Source organism: Megalops cyprinoides, chromosome 23 (assembly GCF_013368585.1).
Source record: "Megalops cyprinoides isolate fMegCyp1 chromosome 23, fMegCyp1.pri, whole genome shotgun sequence".
NCBI lineage: Eukaryota > Metazoa > Chordata > Actinopteri > Elopiformes > Megalopidae > Megalops > Megalops cyprinoides.
The window spans coordinates 213,615-229,955 of record NC_050605.1 but is presented as its reverse complement, the minus strand read 5'-3'; the positions used below and the strand labels follow the sequence as shown (position 1 = coordinate 229,955).

Below are 16,341 nucleotides of genomic sequence, written 5' to 3'. Positions count from 1 at the left end.
GATGACCGCTCACTTCCCAACTCCTGTCTGCTGTCATCTTTCAGCTCCCCATCTGGATCAGTGCTGTTAAAAATTGCTGTGTGTTTTCTGTGTTGTTGTTTTCTTGTTACCGCCTTTACTCAGGCACTCATTTTGCTGTTTTGAAGTTGGATCTTGTTAGTTGCCCTATACCCTGTAGTTGTATAAATTAGCCAGTACTACGCCCTCAAACAGACTTTACTGTCAGCTGAGAACTACTGTCTCATTGTGGAACTGTATACATCCTGTCCCCGTACTGTCACTATACTTACTGTATGCACTTTTGCACGTTGCTTTGGATAAAAGTGTCTACTAAATAAATAAATGTGATGTAAATGTAAATGCCCAACCATGCACTTTCCTTGTGTTTACTTTTTTCAATCTACATTACACTCATCTCACTGTTACAACTCGTGCAGGAGCACTGAAGAAAGATGAATGCAATCACTGGAAACACTTACATGCAGCCGATTGCTACATTTTGCACTACAAGTCCCACAACGCACAATGCATTTTCAGTGCTCACTGTAGGATAGGTGCTACTCCACTTCATCCCAGCAACCTACAGAGGCCTGACGAATCACATGGTGGCAGAGAGCGATGGCATGAGGAGACCCTGGCCCAACCTAGCTACCACATTACCAGTGTAACTAAGTCACTTTGTTCCACCACTGTTAGCTCCTGGTCATTGTGAGCAGATGACACAGCTGGCTTGCCACCTGGGCTGTAGTCAGTCTGTGCTCGAGACTAGGGCCTTGCAGAATGTGCCACTTGAGGGCTGCAGCACGAGTGGCTTTTAATCTACCCCAATGTCACTGGCAACAACCTGTGGCAGGGTGTATTCACCTACCATGTTCAGTGGTGTAAAAAGGAAGTGAACCAGGTCTGAAGCACTCGGGTTCCAAATATGGTATCTTAATTTCCCCTGCAAAAAAGTGCAGCTCATCACCAAACAGTGGCCATTTCAGACTTTGATACATGCAAATAATATTCATGTGGAAAATCTGCTATTTTTGACCAAGTGTTAAATGCAAGGTTCAAATTCCAGGTGGTTACATGCACCTCCACTTGTTAAATATTTCTACTGCTTTACATGATAGGCAGAAAACAGTTTTTGATTTGACAATGAGGTTCTAGCTAAACACAATTCTGGGCAGCAGATGAAGTACTATGATAGTTTTGTGCTTTTTAACAGTGGCCTACAAACTCAGTCCAACCCCATGGAAATTAGGAAGAAATTAGGCAAAATTAGGAATCAAAACTAATTTCAGTCAAGCCTAGCTGTAACTACTTTATTCAAAATGACGTTGAATCTTGCTTGCTAGCTACATAAATGAACCAAAAAAGTCTGAAATGTCACAAATACAAAAGTCTGAAACGTCTAAAATGTCCTGGATTCTCTCGACTATCAGCTGGAGGTGAACTTAGATGAGCTTGGTGGTCAGGCAGTAATGGTTGATGTATGTATAACTTGAATGAAAAATCAATTAGTGTCATAAGTCAATAAAGCATATGTAATGAAGGGAGATGACAGTGTGTGTTAATGCTAGGAATGTAATAAAATGTGTAATAAAATGACTCTGTGTAAATACTGAACAGATCTTACCAGCAAGTTGAAGGCATGCTTGAACTTTTGGAAACAGTCAATGAACTCTGCCTGGGGTGGCAGCTTGGCTCGCAATGTCAAAACTCCATCTGGTGGACAGAGCAGGCAACATTAGGCACTGCTGTGACAATTAACATGCCTAAAGCATTCTGGGAATAACAGGAACATGGAATAGCAGGAACATGATTCACAGATATTATTCTATATTTACAGTCCTTGCATGAACCAGTGGGTAGCCTAAAGAAGTGGTAACGCCACGCATTTGATCTTACTTTAACAGTTACACTTATAATTCTGCACATTTTATACAGTTTACATATTCTGTTGGACCTGTATGTAGAATGTTAAACATTATGCTGAAAACTATTGACATGGAGCCAAAATAAACGTGTGTCATGATTACCTACTGTGCTGGTACATTGTAGTAGCATTAGCTGCTAATATTAGAGGACTGCCACACTGACTTAGGATCCCTACACACTGGCTAAAGTTGAGGCCAAATACAGACAGAGAGAGAGGGAGAAAGCAAGTCTGTTTTAGGTCATCTGACCTATGAAGTAGCGGGTAGTTTGCCATTCTGACTAAATTAATTACATCGATTCCCACCTCCTGGCCCCTTCTTCTTGCAGCTCAGCCCGGTCCTCTTAAAAAGCTCATTCAAGGCCTCAGCAGCCTTTTGAAGCTTGGTGAGGAAATATTCAATATCATCCAGGAGATGGTTCAGTATTTGCTGAAATACAAAAATATCACTAAATACCTTTTATACACATAAAGCATTATGCATTTCCTTCATGTGGTGTTATCATGCCCTACTCAAGTGTTTTGAGTAAAAATGAAGCTGGGATATTCACTCACATCCAAAGAAAAATGACCGTATTCCCACAAAATGAGACATGATAATTCCAGGTAGATTTGGCTGTTGTTGTGCATGGAAATGCTCCTATAGTTAATTATAGCAAAAGACATCTGCTTGGCTGAGTTCCACATTTTCTAGAAAAAATGTCTATTATATATTTCTTGAATAAACTTTGTTTTATCATTTATTTTATACCATCAATTCAGATTATTGAAGGAATTATGGAGGCCTGTCAAGCTACGTACCACTCCCTTGATATATAGTAATGGCCATACAGACACACCACACACACACTCTCTCACGCTCACACACTCCCACACACACAAACAAGTACACGCAAACATCTGCACATTTGCACACAGACAAACACACAAATAAACACAAACACACTTGAGGATTCTCTCTGTAATTATCCAGCTGCGGATATCAGCCATTACAAAGACCAGTGTGCAGAGATTAGAGCGGGATATGTGGGGGGAGGAGAAGGAACCCATCTCATAACAACATGACAGGAATCTGATCACTCTCATTTTCTGTGTGTGTGTGTGTGTATTCCAGTCAAGGATGAGTCCAATAGTACACTCTTACTATAACTGCCTGGGCTGAGTGAAAACAGTCCATTGTGTGTCCATCTGCCTAAGGAACATTATAGTCATAAAGGATTGTGGTTACAGTCCTTTATGACTGTATAACCACAGGCTCATCAATACATGGGAAGTTCTCTGTGGTCCTTCCTGGTCCATGGTGTCTTGGAACAAGACCACGGCTGTATCCTAAACATTTCTGTTCTACAATTACATTAAAGCCAGTGTTAATGTATCTGTACTGGTCCTCTGACTGAGACCAACAAGGCCGGCCCGATGCACAAGTGAACTAAGCGCCTGCTTAGGGCCCCCACGGCCACCAGAGGGCCCCCAAGAGCACTTGAAATGTCCCACAAGAGAGCTTGAAATGTTTTTATTTATTTATTTATTTATTGTGATACATTACATTATGTTAATGGTAATCATACAAAAACACAATATTATGTTATCGGGCTAGCTAGCTAATACTACTGCTTTAATCAATTCCCACTGCCTCTGTCAGAGCTGGTGTCACATTCATGCACATGCACACTAGTGGTGTTCAAAATGATTCTTTTTAGTGATTTGGTTCCTTTCCTTCAGTTCAATAAAATGATTCGAATCTTTGACTCACTGATTCGTTCATTTCCATATCCGGTCGGGTGGCATACACGAATCTGTAAATATTTTTATTGCATTTTAAAAGTTATTCTACATTGTTCCAAACATCATGTCCATTATTAGCAAAACAGCATGTGTGAAACCAAATTTCAATTAAATTAATAATAATTAAATCGTAATATTCCTTACGTGAAGCTATTCAAACAAGCATGCAGCCACAAAGTATACTTCGTATTTAGGAAGGTAATAGAACCCCACATTTTAACGCGTATAATAGTCTAAGTACATGTCATTTGCTAAAACTAAAAAAAAGCACTGAGGAAAAAAGAGCCATGCTTATATCCGAAACGAAAAACTTTGTTTTACAAGTTTTGAACTAACCCAGCCCAAACATTTTGTAGACAAACAAACTTGTAGGCCTAGTCAGTGATGTTGTATTTTTATTTGTTGTTAATGTGGACATAGTACGCTACAAATGTGATGCATAGGCTTATGCATCACATTTCTGCTTTGTTTTGTAGCCTACTATGTTGATTTGTCAGTATTTATTAATAAGGACTTTATTCACATTAAAAGGAAATGTGATGTCAACATTAAATACATCGTAGTAAAATTGCAGTTGTGATAAACAAGAACTGCGATACATTGTGCGTACCTAAAATATGCTTCTGCAAAAATATAAATATAAAATAATATTGCAGGTAGATGAGCAAAATAATATTTAATATTGTTTTTAATTCCTATAATAATGTCACAGAAGCGCTTTGATTTCTTTTGCATCGTCACAGCCAATGGCGGATGTAGCCAAAGCCTGCTATACTAAGAACTAGCGATTCTGGCAACACGTAGTCACCAGGTCTTCATAGTCAGTAAATCTTTGGAGTCTGAACGAACTGGTGAACTGAGGAACTTGTCAGCATAGTCACCAGTTCCTTTGAGTCCGAACGAACTGGTGCTAAACTGAGGAACTTGTCAGCCTAGTCACCAGTTCCTTTGAGTGCAAACAAAGTGGTGAACTGAGGACTCACAGTTCCTTCAAGTCCGAAGGAACTGGTGAACTGAGGAACTTGTCAACAGTTCATCAGGTCAGTAGGTGGAGTTTAGAGTTTTCGTAGTCACCGGATCTTTTGCATTGTCCCACATCGTCAGCTGTGCCAAGATGGCCAGTGGGAGGTGCTTCGAGAGTGTTAGCATTTCAGCCATTGGCTATTTGTTGTCATGAACGTACTGCTGATACAGTTTTGTGATAGGCTGCTTCGTGGTAGGGATGGGCGATACCAGTGATTTTTGTTTCGATCCAATACCAAGTAATACTAGGGCTAGTATCCCGATACCGATACCGATATTTTTTAAAGTCTTGTTGTGTACACAAATCCAGGAAATACTTGTAATTTCTATGATGAAATTGCATCAAAAATGCATTTAAAAGCTTACTTTTAAGACACTACTTGGTCTATGATTGAAAAAATCAAACTTCTCTATTTTGTTTTTCATTTATTTAACAAAAACAGTGATAAAACAGTTTATTCTTCAACATTCAAACAAAAACTTTGAATAAAACTTTCTTTGCAGCAAGAGAGATAGAGAGAGAGAGAGAGAACTGGTGACAGGCAAGTGACTCACAGGAACAATACATACAGAGCCATTCAGATTCTTCCCCTCCCTATTTTTTTTCTCTTAAGGCCTCACCTATTCCTTAATGAGAGAGAGAGAGAGAGAGAGAGAGGGAGAGAGAGAGAGAAAGAGAGAGAGAGAGACCAACAGTGAGATAGAGAAAGTGAGAAAAGAAAAGACACAGAAAAAGATAAAGACAAAAAAGAGGGAAAGAATGAGTGCGAACCAGGCGAGAGGATTGCCATTTTCACAAGCAGTGAAATTCGTCTCATAGGTTCAAACAAAAACTTAGAATAAAACAAAGACTTCCTTTACATCTGAAAAACATCCAGGTCTTCTGATTCATTTTTCTACATTTTTAGGTTTTTGTTTAGAAACAGCAGCATGTTTACATTTTTCCCCTTCAGTCGGTTTCTCTGTTGGCTTATCAGTTCTCCCGTCTTGGAAAAAACTCTCTCTGCAGGGACAGAGGAAGCAACGATACCCAAGTCTGCTAGCTGCTAGTCTACTTAGGGATGGGAAAGTTTGTTCATGCTCTTTCCACCAGTGTAACGGGTCTTGGTCCCGGAGAATTACCCTTTCCTCTAAGTAGCGACACTTTTCAATGAGCACATCAGTCCATGCTGAGCGGTACTGTTGGGCTGACAGAGCTTGAGTGTCAAAATGCGACCATAACCCTCCTTTTGCTGTGGATGTGGTAGAGCTTGGTGTAAGTGCAGAAGACACTGGGGAGGCAGAACTTGGCACAGACGTGTAGGCAATGCATGGTGCTTGAGAATTTCTTGCATTTCTGTCAGAATTTGTCTTTTTACATTTTCCACTTTGTCTTGGCAGTGAAACGCAAGGTTTTTAAAATGGATGTCTAGGACTGTGCAAGCAGCAAGACTGTGAAACGTCTCAATGCAATGGAATCGCTGTTGGCACTGCTGTAACAGTTCTCTGGAAAGTGTGTTTCCTTGACACTCCGTGGCTGCAGCTGCTCTCAAAAGTAGAGAAACAAGAGGGATCACCTTCGACATGGACACATATTTTGCTGCAGAAGTTTCTCGTGTTGCCTCTTTGAACGGTCTCAGGGCCTCAATGGTTGGCTGGATCAAGTCCAGCTCTTCAGTGCTTAAGCAGAGGGCATTCTTTCCAAGTACACAAAGTGCGGTGATGACTGCTTCTCTCTGCCCCTGAAGTCTGTCCAACATATAGAATGCAGAATTCCACCTTGTTTCTACTGACTGAACCAGTTTATGCTCTGCCACGTTCAGCTGCTTCTGTATGTCTGTGAGTTTCTGCGTGGCTTTCGTGCTGTGGTGGAAAAATGATACAATGCTACTGCATTTTTCCAAGAGCTGAACAATTGCAGGGACAGCTTTAATGGCATCTTTGACTACCAATGTCAAGGTATGGGCGAAACAGGGGTCCACCCAGCCTTGTGTACCGCAGAGACAACATTGTCTGTGACAACTGCTAGCACCTTCTGAGTTATGCCCCATTCATCTGTGATTCTTTTTAACTCTAAACTAAACTAACTAATCTAAACTAACTGTTGACAGCTATGTGTTGTTCATGGAAACAACAGGTTTCTAAAAGAAATTCTTCCATTTGCCAGTTTTCAACAAAATGACATGTTACGGCCAAATAGGCCTCTGTGAACCTCAATGTCCACATATCTGTGGTCAGAACCACGGGGTTTGCACGCAGTAAAGCTGCTTTTACTTCATTTTAACAGTTTTTGTACATGTCTGTGATCCCTTCCATTAGCCGTTTGCAGCTTGGGATTTTATAGCATGGGTCGAGAGTCTTCACAAATGCAATGAAACCCCTGTCCTCTACAACTGAAATAGGCTGAAGGTCCTTGCATATCATCTCTCCAAGGTGTCGTGTAATATGTATGGCTCTCGGAGAGTCATCTATAAAAAAAGAAAAATTCTTTAACTACACTACATGTAGTTTAATCTTTATGTGCCACTAAACCTTTCATAAAAGCTTAAATAGGCCTAAGCCTAGTTTCATCAAGTAGCCACAGACAGTTAGAATAGACCTACTTAATGACACATTTTGAATGAAACTACAGCCATTCCAAAATCTCTTAATATCCACCATTAGATAAAATTGATAAAAGTGTGCTAATGATGACTTATAAAAGAGTAATATTCATTGTAGATGGCCTTTTCTCTTCAGATATCAGCAAGATGTGGCTTTAAAACATATTTGTTTTTCTTTTTGAAAATGTGTCCTATATAGGCCTATAGCTTCACATGGCCTACATCTAACAGTAGCCTAAAGCCTACTGACTGCAAAACTTGGGCTTATATGTAGGCCTAAACTAATCTACACCAATACCATGACTAGGGTTTCATACAATAAATATCCTGCACATCAATGTCCTGCTTATATGGTTAACAATTCTATTCTATTATCCAGGTGATAATAGAATTATACAATTCTATTATCACCTGGATAATTCCTGCCTTTCTGAAATGCCTCTGCTAAAGAACTTTGCCTCAATGAAGCAGGCGTATCTGCCTGCATTTTCTCCACCTCTCATCATTTCTCCTGTAACTGGTCATGCTCTTTTGGGTGGCAATTTTTTAAATGTTTCATGAGATTTGTGGTATTGCCACAAAATCTGACCATTTTGTCACATATGCTACATTTCGAATCATTGCTATTTACCATATCAAAATAACTCCACACGAGGCACTGGAGCTGAGTCACTGAGTCTGTTTCTGTGTGTGCCTTATTACAGACGTTGTTGGGAGCTGAGTGAGAAAGCGGAAGGAAAAGTAGTTCCTATCCAAACTAACCATTCAAAAAAATGAGCAAAAATACTATGAAATTAAATTAATGAAATCAGACGTTTAAAGAATTACCTGTTATCGATTTTTTTAATGTGAGGATCGATTCTTAAAACTGAACCATCAGGATCAAAATATCAATATTTTGGTATCGATCCGCCCATCCCTACTTCGTGGACAGACCGCATATCTAATAATCTCTGGAGGGAGAGTTATAGCTGCTATGCTAGCTAATCAGCGCGCATGTTTGCAAAGAGGAAGGAACGAATCCTTTAGACAAGGGATTCAGAACACTCAGTTCACCTCAAAGATCCGTTCAAAAGGATTTGTACGTTCACGAACTGCACATCACTAATGCGCACTGTAACGGACGTTAAATGGATTTTGATGCGAGGCGAGCACCCCCGTAGCCAGCTATGAGGTCGCCGAGGTCTGGGCCTTGGTCATTTTTTCCCTCTCAGGCTGACGTTTTGCATTATATGTGTGTGAATGAACATGGTTTTATTTTGTGAACAAAAGTGTTTTGACATCATTATAAATCCCCCTGCTGACGCATCTTTTAGGCTAATGTTAGAGCATAATCTTGGCAGAAGAATCAACTAATCTGAGCGAATTCTCTGTAGGCCCTATAGACTACCAAGGTGACTACGTCACACTGGTGTCGGAAGTAAAATTCCCCATTCATTTTATCAGACTTTTTAAAAAACGCACTTTTAAATTACTTCTAGTGATTTATGGCTAACCATCGATTTCCAAATTATATATTGTGATCCCAGCTTGCGACTTATATTGTTTATTTTAATTGTTTCGAGCTACATTTTACGTAATTTAATTTTTTATCTCATATGCTAGTACAACCATGGGCTAAAAACTACACATCCCATGAAGCCACGGAGCGTTCTCATTCCCGCTCTCCAGCCTTGCTAGCTAGAGTGTGGCTAATCATCGCTATCAGCTGTATCGCTGTAGCGGCTAACTTGCAAGCTCGTCCTTAGCAGTCATCGCTATCAGCAAGCTCATCATTAGCAGCAATGGTGTCACTTAGCCATATTCTCCTCTTCTTCAAGGATGAGACCCGACGTTTTCAGTGGGGGGGGGGGGAATCATTATAAATCAGGGCATGTAGAGGAATTTAGTTGTTTTGAGAGCCATATCACCGGTTTGGTCAGGGCGAGCATGAGGGATAAGACCTACAGGGTGTCGGTGAGTGTAGGACAGTGTAACGTTAGGTAGCATAGCTGACCAGCTAGCTAGGTAGCAAAGTCAGGTTACCACATCATCACCCATCGAGCTTGCTAATTGGACTGATTGATTGCCCACGATTCTGAATGATGAAAAACGTCCGAAGCCTTTGAGACATATCTACAGAGTCAGAAACACCTTGATGTTTAAGCAAAAAGATAATTCTTCTTACATGTGTACATTTGGGCACTCGACTTGAGTGAAAATGCACATTCAGTTAGCTACATTTGATAGACTTCTATCTGATAAAGAGATAACATTCACGGTTTCTATAATGTAAAACTATGCCGTGGGGCATTTTGGGAACCTGAAAAAATTTGCAGTCATTTACATACGTACGGTGGCTGCAAAATACTGAACCATTTTATAACGATTACGGTTGTCTGTTAGCTGGCTAACTACCAACCGTCGTCGTCCCCTCGCAAACCTAGCTACGTTCAGAGCCAACGGTTTTCTAAACGGAACATCCCAGAATGCCCAGATGAGATGGTGGTATCTGATTTGTCAGGACGTTCCCCCCGCAGTGCTCTGTTGGATATGTCATTCGAAAAGTGGACTACAACTCGAACTACAAGTCTTACATCTTAACATTTTCGGAAAATATCGAAACTTTTGATGAGTCCAAATATATCCTCACACTGAACAGTTTAATTTAGGAAATTCCCAGCTCCTGAAATGAATCTGAACTTGAGAAAAGATGGCTAGTGTGCGAAGCCCATTGTAATTTCCCATAGGGAATTTACTTCCGACACCAGCAATGACGTATCCATCTCGGTACTCTATGGTCGCATCAATCCGCCAAATAATACTTATTTCAGCCAATTAGAACTTATTCCTCATTCATAAGCGCCCGTGATTCTGTCGCATCTGATAGTCGGAGGGATAACAATGAGAGCCTACCAGCAGCGAGTAACATTTTAGTGTCTACTAACTAGTGTGTTCATTTTTGAAAACCAAAATATGGTCACCCTAGATTAACGTTACATAGTTACCATGTTCACATATCTGTTGAACCAGTCCGTTCACTATCTGTGGGACAGCAGCGATTCCGAATGACATTCTGTATAATTTTGTAGAAGCTAACCTTTATCGAGCTAGCTAGCTAATTAGCTAGCATTAGCTAATGTAATCTAATGTTAGCTAGCTAGTTAGCTAGGCTTGCTAGCTAATACACACTGTTATCAAACGCTAAATATAATACTGCATTGTATGGTTTACTAATTGACAAAAAAATGATTCAGCTAGAGCCTGCCTAAAAGGCAGTTTTTTAGAAAAACTGTGCTTGCTGAGGAAAGAGTGGGAGAGAGAGTGGTAGCAGGCAGCGAGTAGCTCTGTTGCCAAGCAACAGTGAAGCAACTGTCACACATCTCTGAAACAGCTAGCTGGCTTGTAACGTTAACCAAACTATAACAACCTCATCAGTAATCACAAGCGGGGGCACTGGCTGGTACTCTGCTTCTTGTCAACGTGATTTCATCTTACAGCACTGGCTAGCCTCATAATTCTACAGCTTTGAAAATTAACGTTACCTGTGCAATGTGGTCCAACAGAGTTACTATATGTTCCTATATCAACTAACTTACAGTAGTCAAGGTTAGCTAGCTAAGATTGGCTAGCTAACATCGGTCACATCGGGCCACTTTTTTAACCCATTCTTTTTTAACCCATTCATGTCCATAATAACAGAAACATCTTTGCTCACAAGAAGGGACTAGCGTACTGATTTTACAGGAATGGTTCAAATGCCTTAAAAGTGAGTTGGTGGGAGAAAGAAGGGATGTTTGTTTAGCCTACATTTTTGGTACACAATAGCCTGTTAATATTACAAATTTTCCTGGGAAAAAAACTACAAATGTACAGCTATAAAATAAACCTGCTCTACTTATGCTTCTGGACCTCAGTTAAAATTTTGCCCTGGTTACGGCCCATAATGCAAGCACAGTCAGTCAGAATAACGTTAGGTTAAAGTCCGTGCGAATGATCAAGCATTGACAATAGTCAATAGTATTGGCGGCGCCGAGGTGGTGGGGGGGCCCCAAATCAAATTCTGCTTAGGGCCCCGTAAAGGCTTGGGCCGGCACTGGCAGAGGGCAATAATCAAGGTGAGTCGTACAAGCTGTCTTTCTCCAGAGCTCTTCAGTGCAATCAACAAGGACTGCATGTAGCGAAGGGCGAGAGCAGTCACCCCACCCGACCTTGAACCCAGGTCTACAGGGTACCAACCATGCGACTTTGACCACGACGCCAAAGAGCCAGGCTCGTTGCCATGGCAGTCAGAGCACATACTCAACCGTAGTGATGGCACTCTGCCCTCCCCTTCGGGAAGCGCGCCCATGCGCTTCACACACCAAGGCATCCCTCACGCATTCCCTTGCCATACTTCTCCCATCCCAGGGTGCCCCACTCACCAGTACTTTACTCATCGCTGGAGTCCCTCACACACCGGGGTCAAGCAAAACTGGGGGTCCCTCGTACAGCTCACACACCGGGCACGCCTCCGATGGCCTCGCGGCAAGCCATCCCACTCTGACACCATTTGTAGCGAAGGGCGAGAGCAGTCACCCCACCCGGCCTCGAACCCGGGTCTACGACCGCTCTCGCCCTTCGCTACACTGCAGTACCTGCACGCCCCGTAAAGGCTTGGTGTCAGGGCTCCGCCCCCTTAAGCCGCAGTGTTTTTGTTTTCCCTGTCCTTGTGCTTTTGTTTTCCTTGTGTTCCTGCCCCGCCCTGCTCCCCGCCGGGTCCCCGCCCACCTGATTCCCTCATTGCCTGCACCTGCCTGCCTGCTCACCTGCTTCCCATCTCCTCGTTACCCCAGCCCTATATCTTCCCTGCGTGTCTCTGTCTTGTTGCTAGTTCGTTTCAGTGTGTTTCACCTGTCTCGTCCCCGCGCTTCATTTACTCGAGAGTTGTTTGTTACATTGCCGATCCTGCTTGTTTCCTGACCACGATTCCTGCCTGCCGTTTTGGATCTGATTGCTGCCTCTCACCTGCCTGATTCCTGACCCTGTTCTCCCTGACTCCCGATTTTGGATTTGCCCCCGGATTGCTTCTCTGTGCTTCGAACCCTGCCTGTCCCTGGATTTACGAACTGCCTGTCCCTTTCTATTCTCGCCTGCAACCGGAACATCCTGCGGTCCGCGTTTGTGTCCCGACCACCGGCGCTAACACTTGGGCTGGCCCTGGAGACCAGCATTATGAGCAAAACTGTGAAGACCAAGATCAACACCACAGCCTGGTGTGGCGGGGTTCAGGAATCCCACCCATATCCCAAACCCCAGCAGTGGCCAAACTTTAGCATTCATCCACCAGCAGCATGCACCATGTCCACCAGCAAGGCGCAGAAGACGCCACAGGTGATGTTCTGTACAGCTACTAAAGGCTCTTGTCTGGTTTAACACACAAACCTCTGGGAAGGGAATCCCATCTGCTTAATTATTTACTGTTCATTGTTTTCATTTTTCTCAATTTCTAATTTATCATTTTTTTCTCATATTTGTTTTTGCATTTTCCCCCTTTTATGGGCTCAGAATAGGAAGCCACACATCTGTGATTAAGACACAGGATGAAAAAAGCTGAGATATTGAATTTTATTTATTTAATGTACAGTCATGCCATTTAGTGACTAACATGATGTGTCAGACCAACATCACACTACACAGAATGTAGTACACAGCCAATCCAGGAAGACCAAGGTGAGATACTCACTACATCACGATCCACTCTAGCGGCTGTCCTCTCAGGTGTCTCATCCCACAGTGAACACTGCATACCATCTGGCAGGGGGCACAGGGGATCAAGGATGCTCTGATCAGACCAGATGCATACGTAACAATCAATCTCAAGCCTTGATCACCCTCCCAGCACCCCCAGAACAGCACCCTATTCTTTGAATTCACCAGATCTCATCATTTATCCAGTTTCTCAGTTCTGTTATTTTTGTGCCTAATTCTGATCCTAAAAATGCTTTGTAACTCTAGTGTTTCCCACACATAGACTTTACCTGGGCGGCCTGCCCAAGTATATTAATGGCCCAAAGTATATCTGGCAACGCATTTTAATATTTTTTTATTTTTTTTATCTGTCCGATAGAACGACGCCATCTGCAATCGATTATTTTTTTACCACTCTGCGCTGACTTTTCCGAGTGTAACCAATAATTATTACTGTTGTTCTGTCAAGGTGCCAAATCCAAACATGAGTTTATAGTATTAACGTTACAGAGCTACAAAAAACTCGACAACTAGCTAGTGTATTAGTATCCCTGTAAGCACACATACATCTCCGAGATGTCTATGCGATGTATGCCGATAGATCTGGAAGAGGTATTTAAAAGGGCGTTTGCTCATCTGGAAGGTGTCTCTGAGTCATCAAATGTGAATGTCTACGGTTTAACAACAAATTACGGGTAAAAGTAAAACATCCCAAACATTTTAAACATTAAAGATCCCGAGACGGCAACCTTTTGTGAACCCACCTTCTACGGGCTCTTTTCCTTTGGTGAACTATCGGAGCAATTGCCAGGGCTTTTTTCTGTTGTTTATTCAGCAAAGTTGTTGAGATAGTAAGTACTTGAGCTTCTGTCTTTGCCTTATTTCTCCTGCTCTCTACTTTTTAAAATAATACTTTTAAATTTTTTTAAATTTTAAAATAATTACATATTACATACACTTTAAAAAAGTGTAATCTGTTTACACATTTATTTACACTCCTCTGTCTGCCACTTTACAATCTGATGTCGTTACTTTGTCTATTTATTTATTGTCCTGTGTATTTATTCAGTTGTATTGAATGTAGCACCATGGGTCCCAGGGAAACGTTATTTAAACCCTACTGTATGCTGAATATGGATGGGCTGACAATAAAATCTCTCTGACTCTGACTGGCATATCTAGGACGCTTGTCATGTGGAGGACTGGGAGGCATGTCAAGCCTATGCTGAGCGTTGCGTTGATGCCCCAATGCTAGTCATGTATAAGCAGTTTAATTGTACTCTGACTTAGGCAGTAGCTTCGAATTCTATGAAAAAAAGCAGCAACAATGCTGCGTTGGTAGCTACAAGACCCAAGATTCAGCACACGTAATTTGACCATTGCGCAACATGCAGCAAAGTTGTCCTGGCTAAATATAAGAAAGATTAAGTGCTCTGACAAACAGTCATCTTTGTACACACTAAAGAGTGTGTTATTCTTAATTTTTTTTTTTACTTTGTCTTACTCTTCCTATGTGGGTAGGTAGAGGGGAGGGTTGGGGGGGGGGATGGATCTGTGAAATATATTATGTGAAATTAAAAAATATTATATAAATCAAAATATTGTGTTAAAGGTCACACATATTTGTTGTTTGTCACATGTAGCAGACCATTTTTGTGGCAGCAGGAAATGCCGGCCTTTTCTGCTCGCTACCACCACAAGTATATTTCAGACCTGTGGGAAACACTCTCACCTGTAACATGTTTACTCTACCCTGGATGCCCTCAGTGTCTGTAGGGCTACTCTACCCTTGGCCTGCAGGGGTGCAATGTCTGCTAGCACCTAAACCACCTGACTGAAGTAATCACTCGACTAACTCCAGCTGAACCTAAGCTTCCTTCCCAGCTTGCACTGCTCTACTCACTGGTCTGTTGCTCATTCACTGCCCAAGCAGCCAATCCTCTGCTGGCTTCTGGCTGTGTGGGCAGGTCAGGGGGTGGACCCTCAGGGGGAGGAGAGGGTGAGACTCTGTCACTCTTTGAGATCATCCTGGGTGGGTTTAGGAGAGAGGAGCGATCACATTCATAAGGTCGTGGTACATTGTTTTCAGATTGACAGCGCTCGCAACTGAACACTGAACACAGAATGTGACATCATGTCTGATACGAAGGTTGCAACAGTGGGTCGGGCGTGCAGATTCTTTTTGCACATCTGAAGGATCCACCCCTACCTCACTACGTATTCTACACAGCTCCTAGTTCAGGCCCTGGTCCTGTCATGCCTGGACAACTGTAACTCCCTCTTTGCTTGCCTTCCTGCCTGTGCAATCAAACCTCTACAACTACTCCAGAATGTACACAAGTCGTGCAACTGCAATCTCCCTAAATGTAATTAAATATGAAATACTAGAGGTATCAGGTGTTTGTTTCTGTACCAGTGCTGAAACAAACTTTGTATATATAAATACCACAGTTAGACAGGAAGATTTAAAATAATTTCCATTAACATTTAACATTGATGATGCTCTTTTCCAGAGTGCCTAACAAAGAGTGAGTACAAAGAGCATCTCATAAAGCTGTCAGAGAGATGGTGCATATAAGACGCCACAGACCAGATCTGAGCATGAGTCAGCCCCACACTGCTGAGATAGCTAGTGCAAAGGAGCTTCAGTAAGTAACATATGAGCACAACATATACACTCTCATAATAACAGCGAGATAGTATTTCTGCTTCAACAGCACACAAAGTGTGTATCATTGCCTCCTTACTGAATACAGTACATTGCTTCAATTGTCCACCTTGTCATTCCATATTCAGCTGGACTGGGCTGGTCACTGACTGACATCGGTGCTGGATCCCTCACATTAGTCTTCTGTGTAGTCCTGGTATTTTTATATATCTCTCAGCATGCACACATCCCTGAGCAGTTCAGTTCAGGAAATACTGTATAGTAAATAAATCAGGTGCTTACCTTAGTACATCTGGCCGTTTCTTTGTCCTCCCGCTCTTACGGTCACTAATGGTGCTTTCAATATCAGCCTGGATCAGGTTTGCCTGGATGGAGACATGGTCTACCTCATTAAAACACACCCACGGTTGTCTGGTCCCCTACATGTCCAAACACCCCTTACATCAGCCAATGCATGCATGAGAATGATTCACTCCCCCTTACATCATAAAGCAATCAGAAAATTAAACATATACGGGGAAAAAAAGAAGTTGATTGTACCTGGTTTATAGGTTGCTGTTATTTTACAGTGATTGATTATCAATTGCACTGTCATAAAACAATTCTGACACCAAAAAAATGTAATCAATACACGGGTACAAAGTGTTATT

At 42.0% G+C, this 16,341-nt stretch overlaps 1 protein-coding gene across 2 annotated transcripts in view; it reads right to left on the bottom strand.

Annotated features, from left to right (window-relative positions):
- The window catches only part of LOC118770099 (epidermal growth factor receptor kinase substrate 8-like), a 71,036-nt gene that overhangs the window by 28,957 nt on the left and 25,738 nt on the right, over positions 1-16,341 (bottom strand). For both annotated transcript variants that reach the window (XM_036517522.1, XM_036517523.1), the window contains exons 6-11: positions 15,974-16,056; positions 14,927-15,051; positions 13,019-13,086; positions 2,231-2,354; positions 1,625-1,713; positions 869-943 (exon numbers count right to left, since the gene is read on the bottom strand). In XM_036517522.1, coding sequence (XP_036373415.1) covers positions 869-943; positions 1,625-1,713; positions 2,231-2,354; positions 13,019-13,086; positions 14,927-15,051; positions 15,974-16,056 — 564 coding nt within the window. The remainder of the gene's footprint in view (positions 1-868; positions 944-1,624; positions 1,714-2,230; positions 2,355-13,018; positions 13,087-14,926; positions 15,052-15,973; positions 16,057-16,341) is intronic.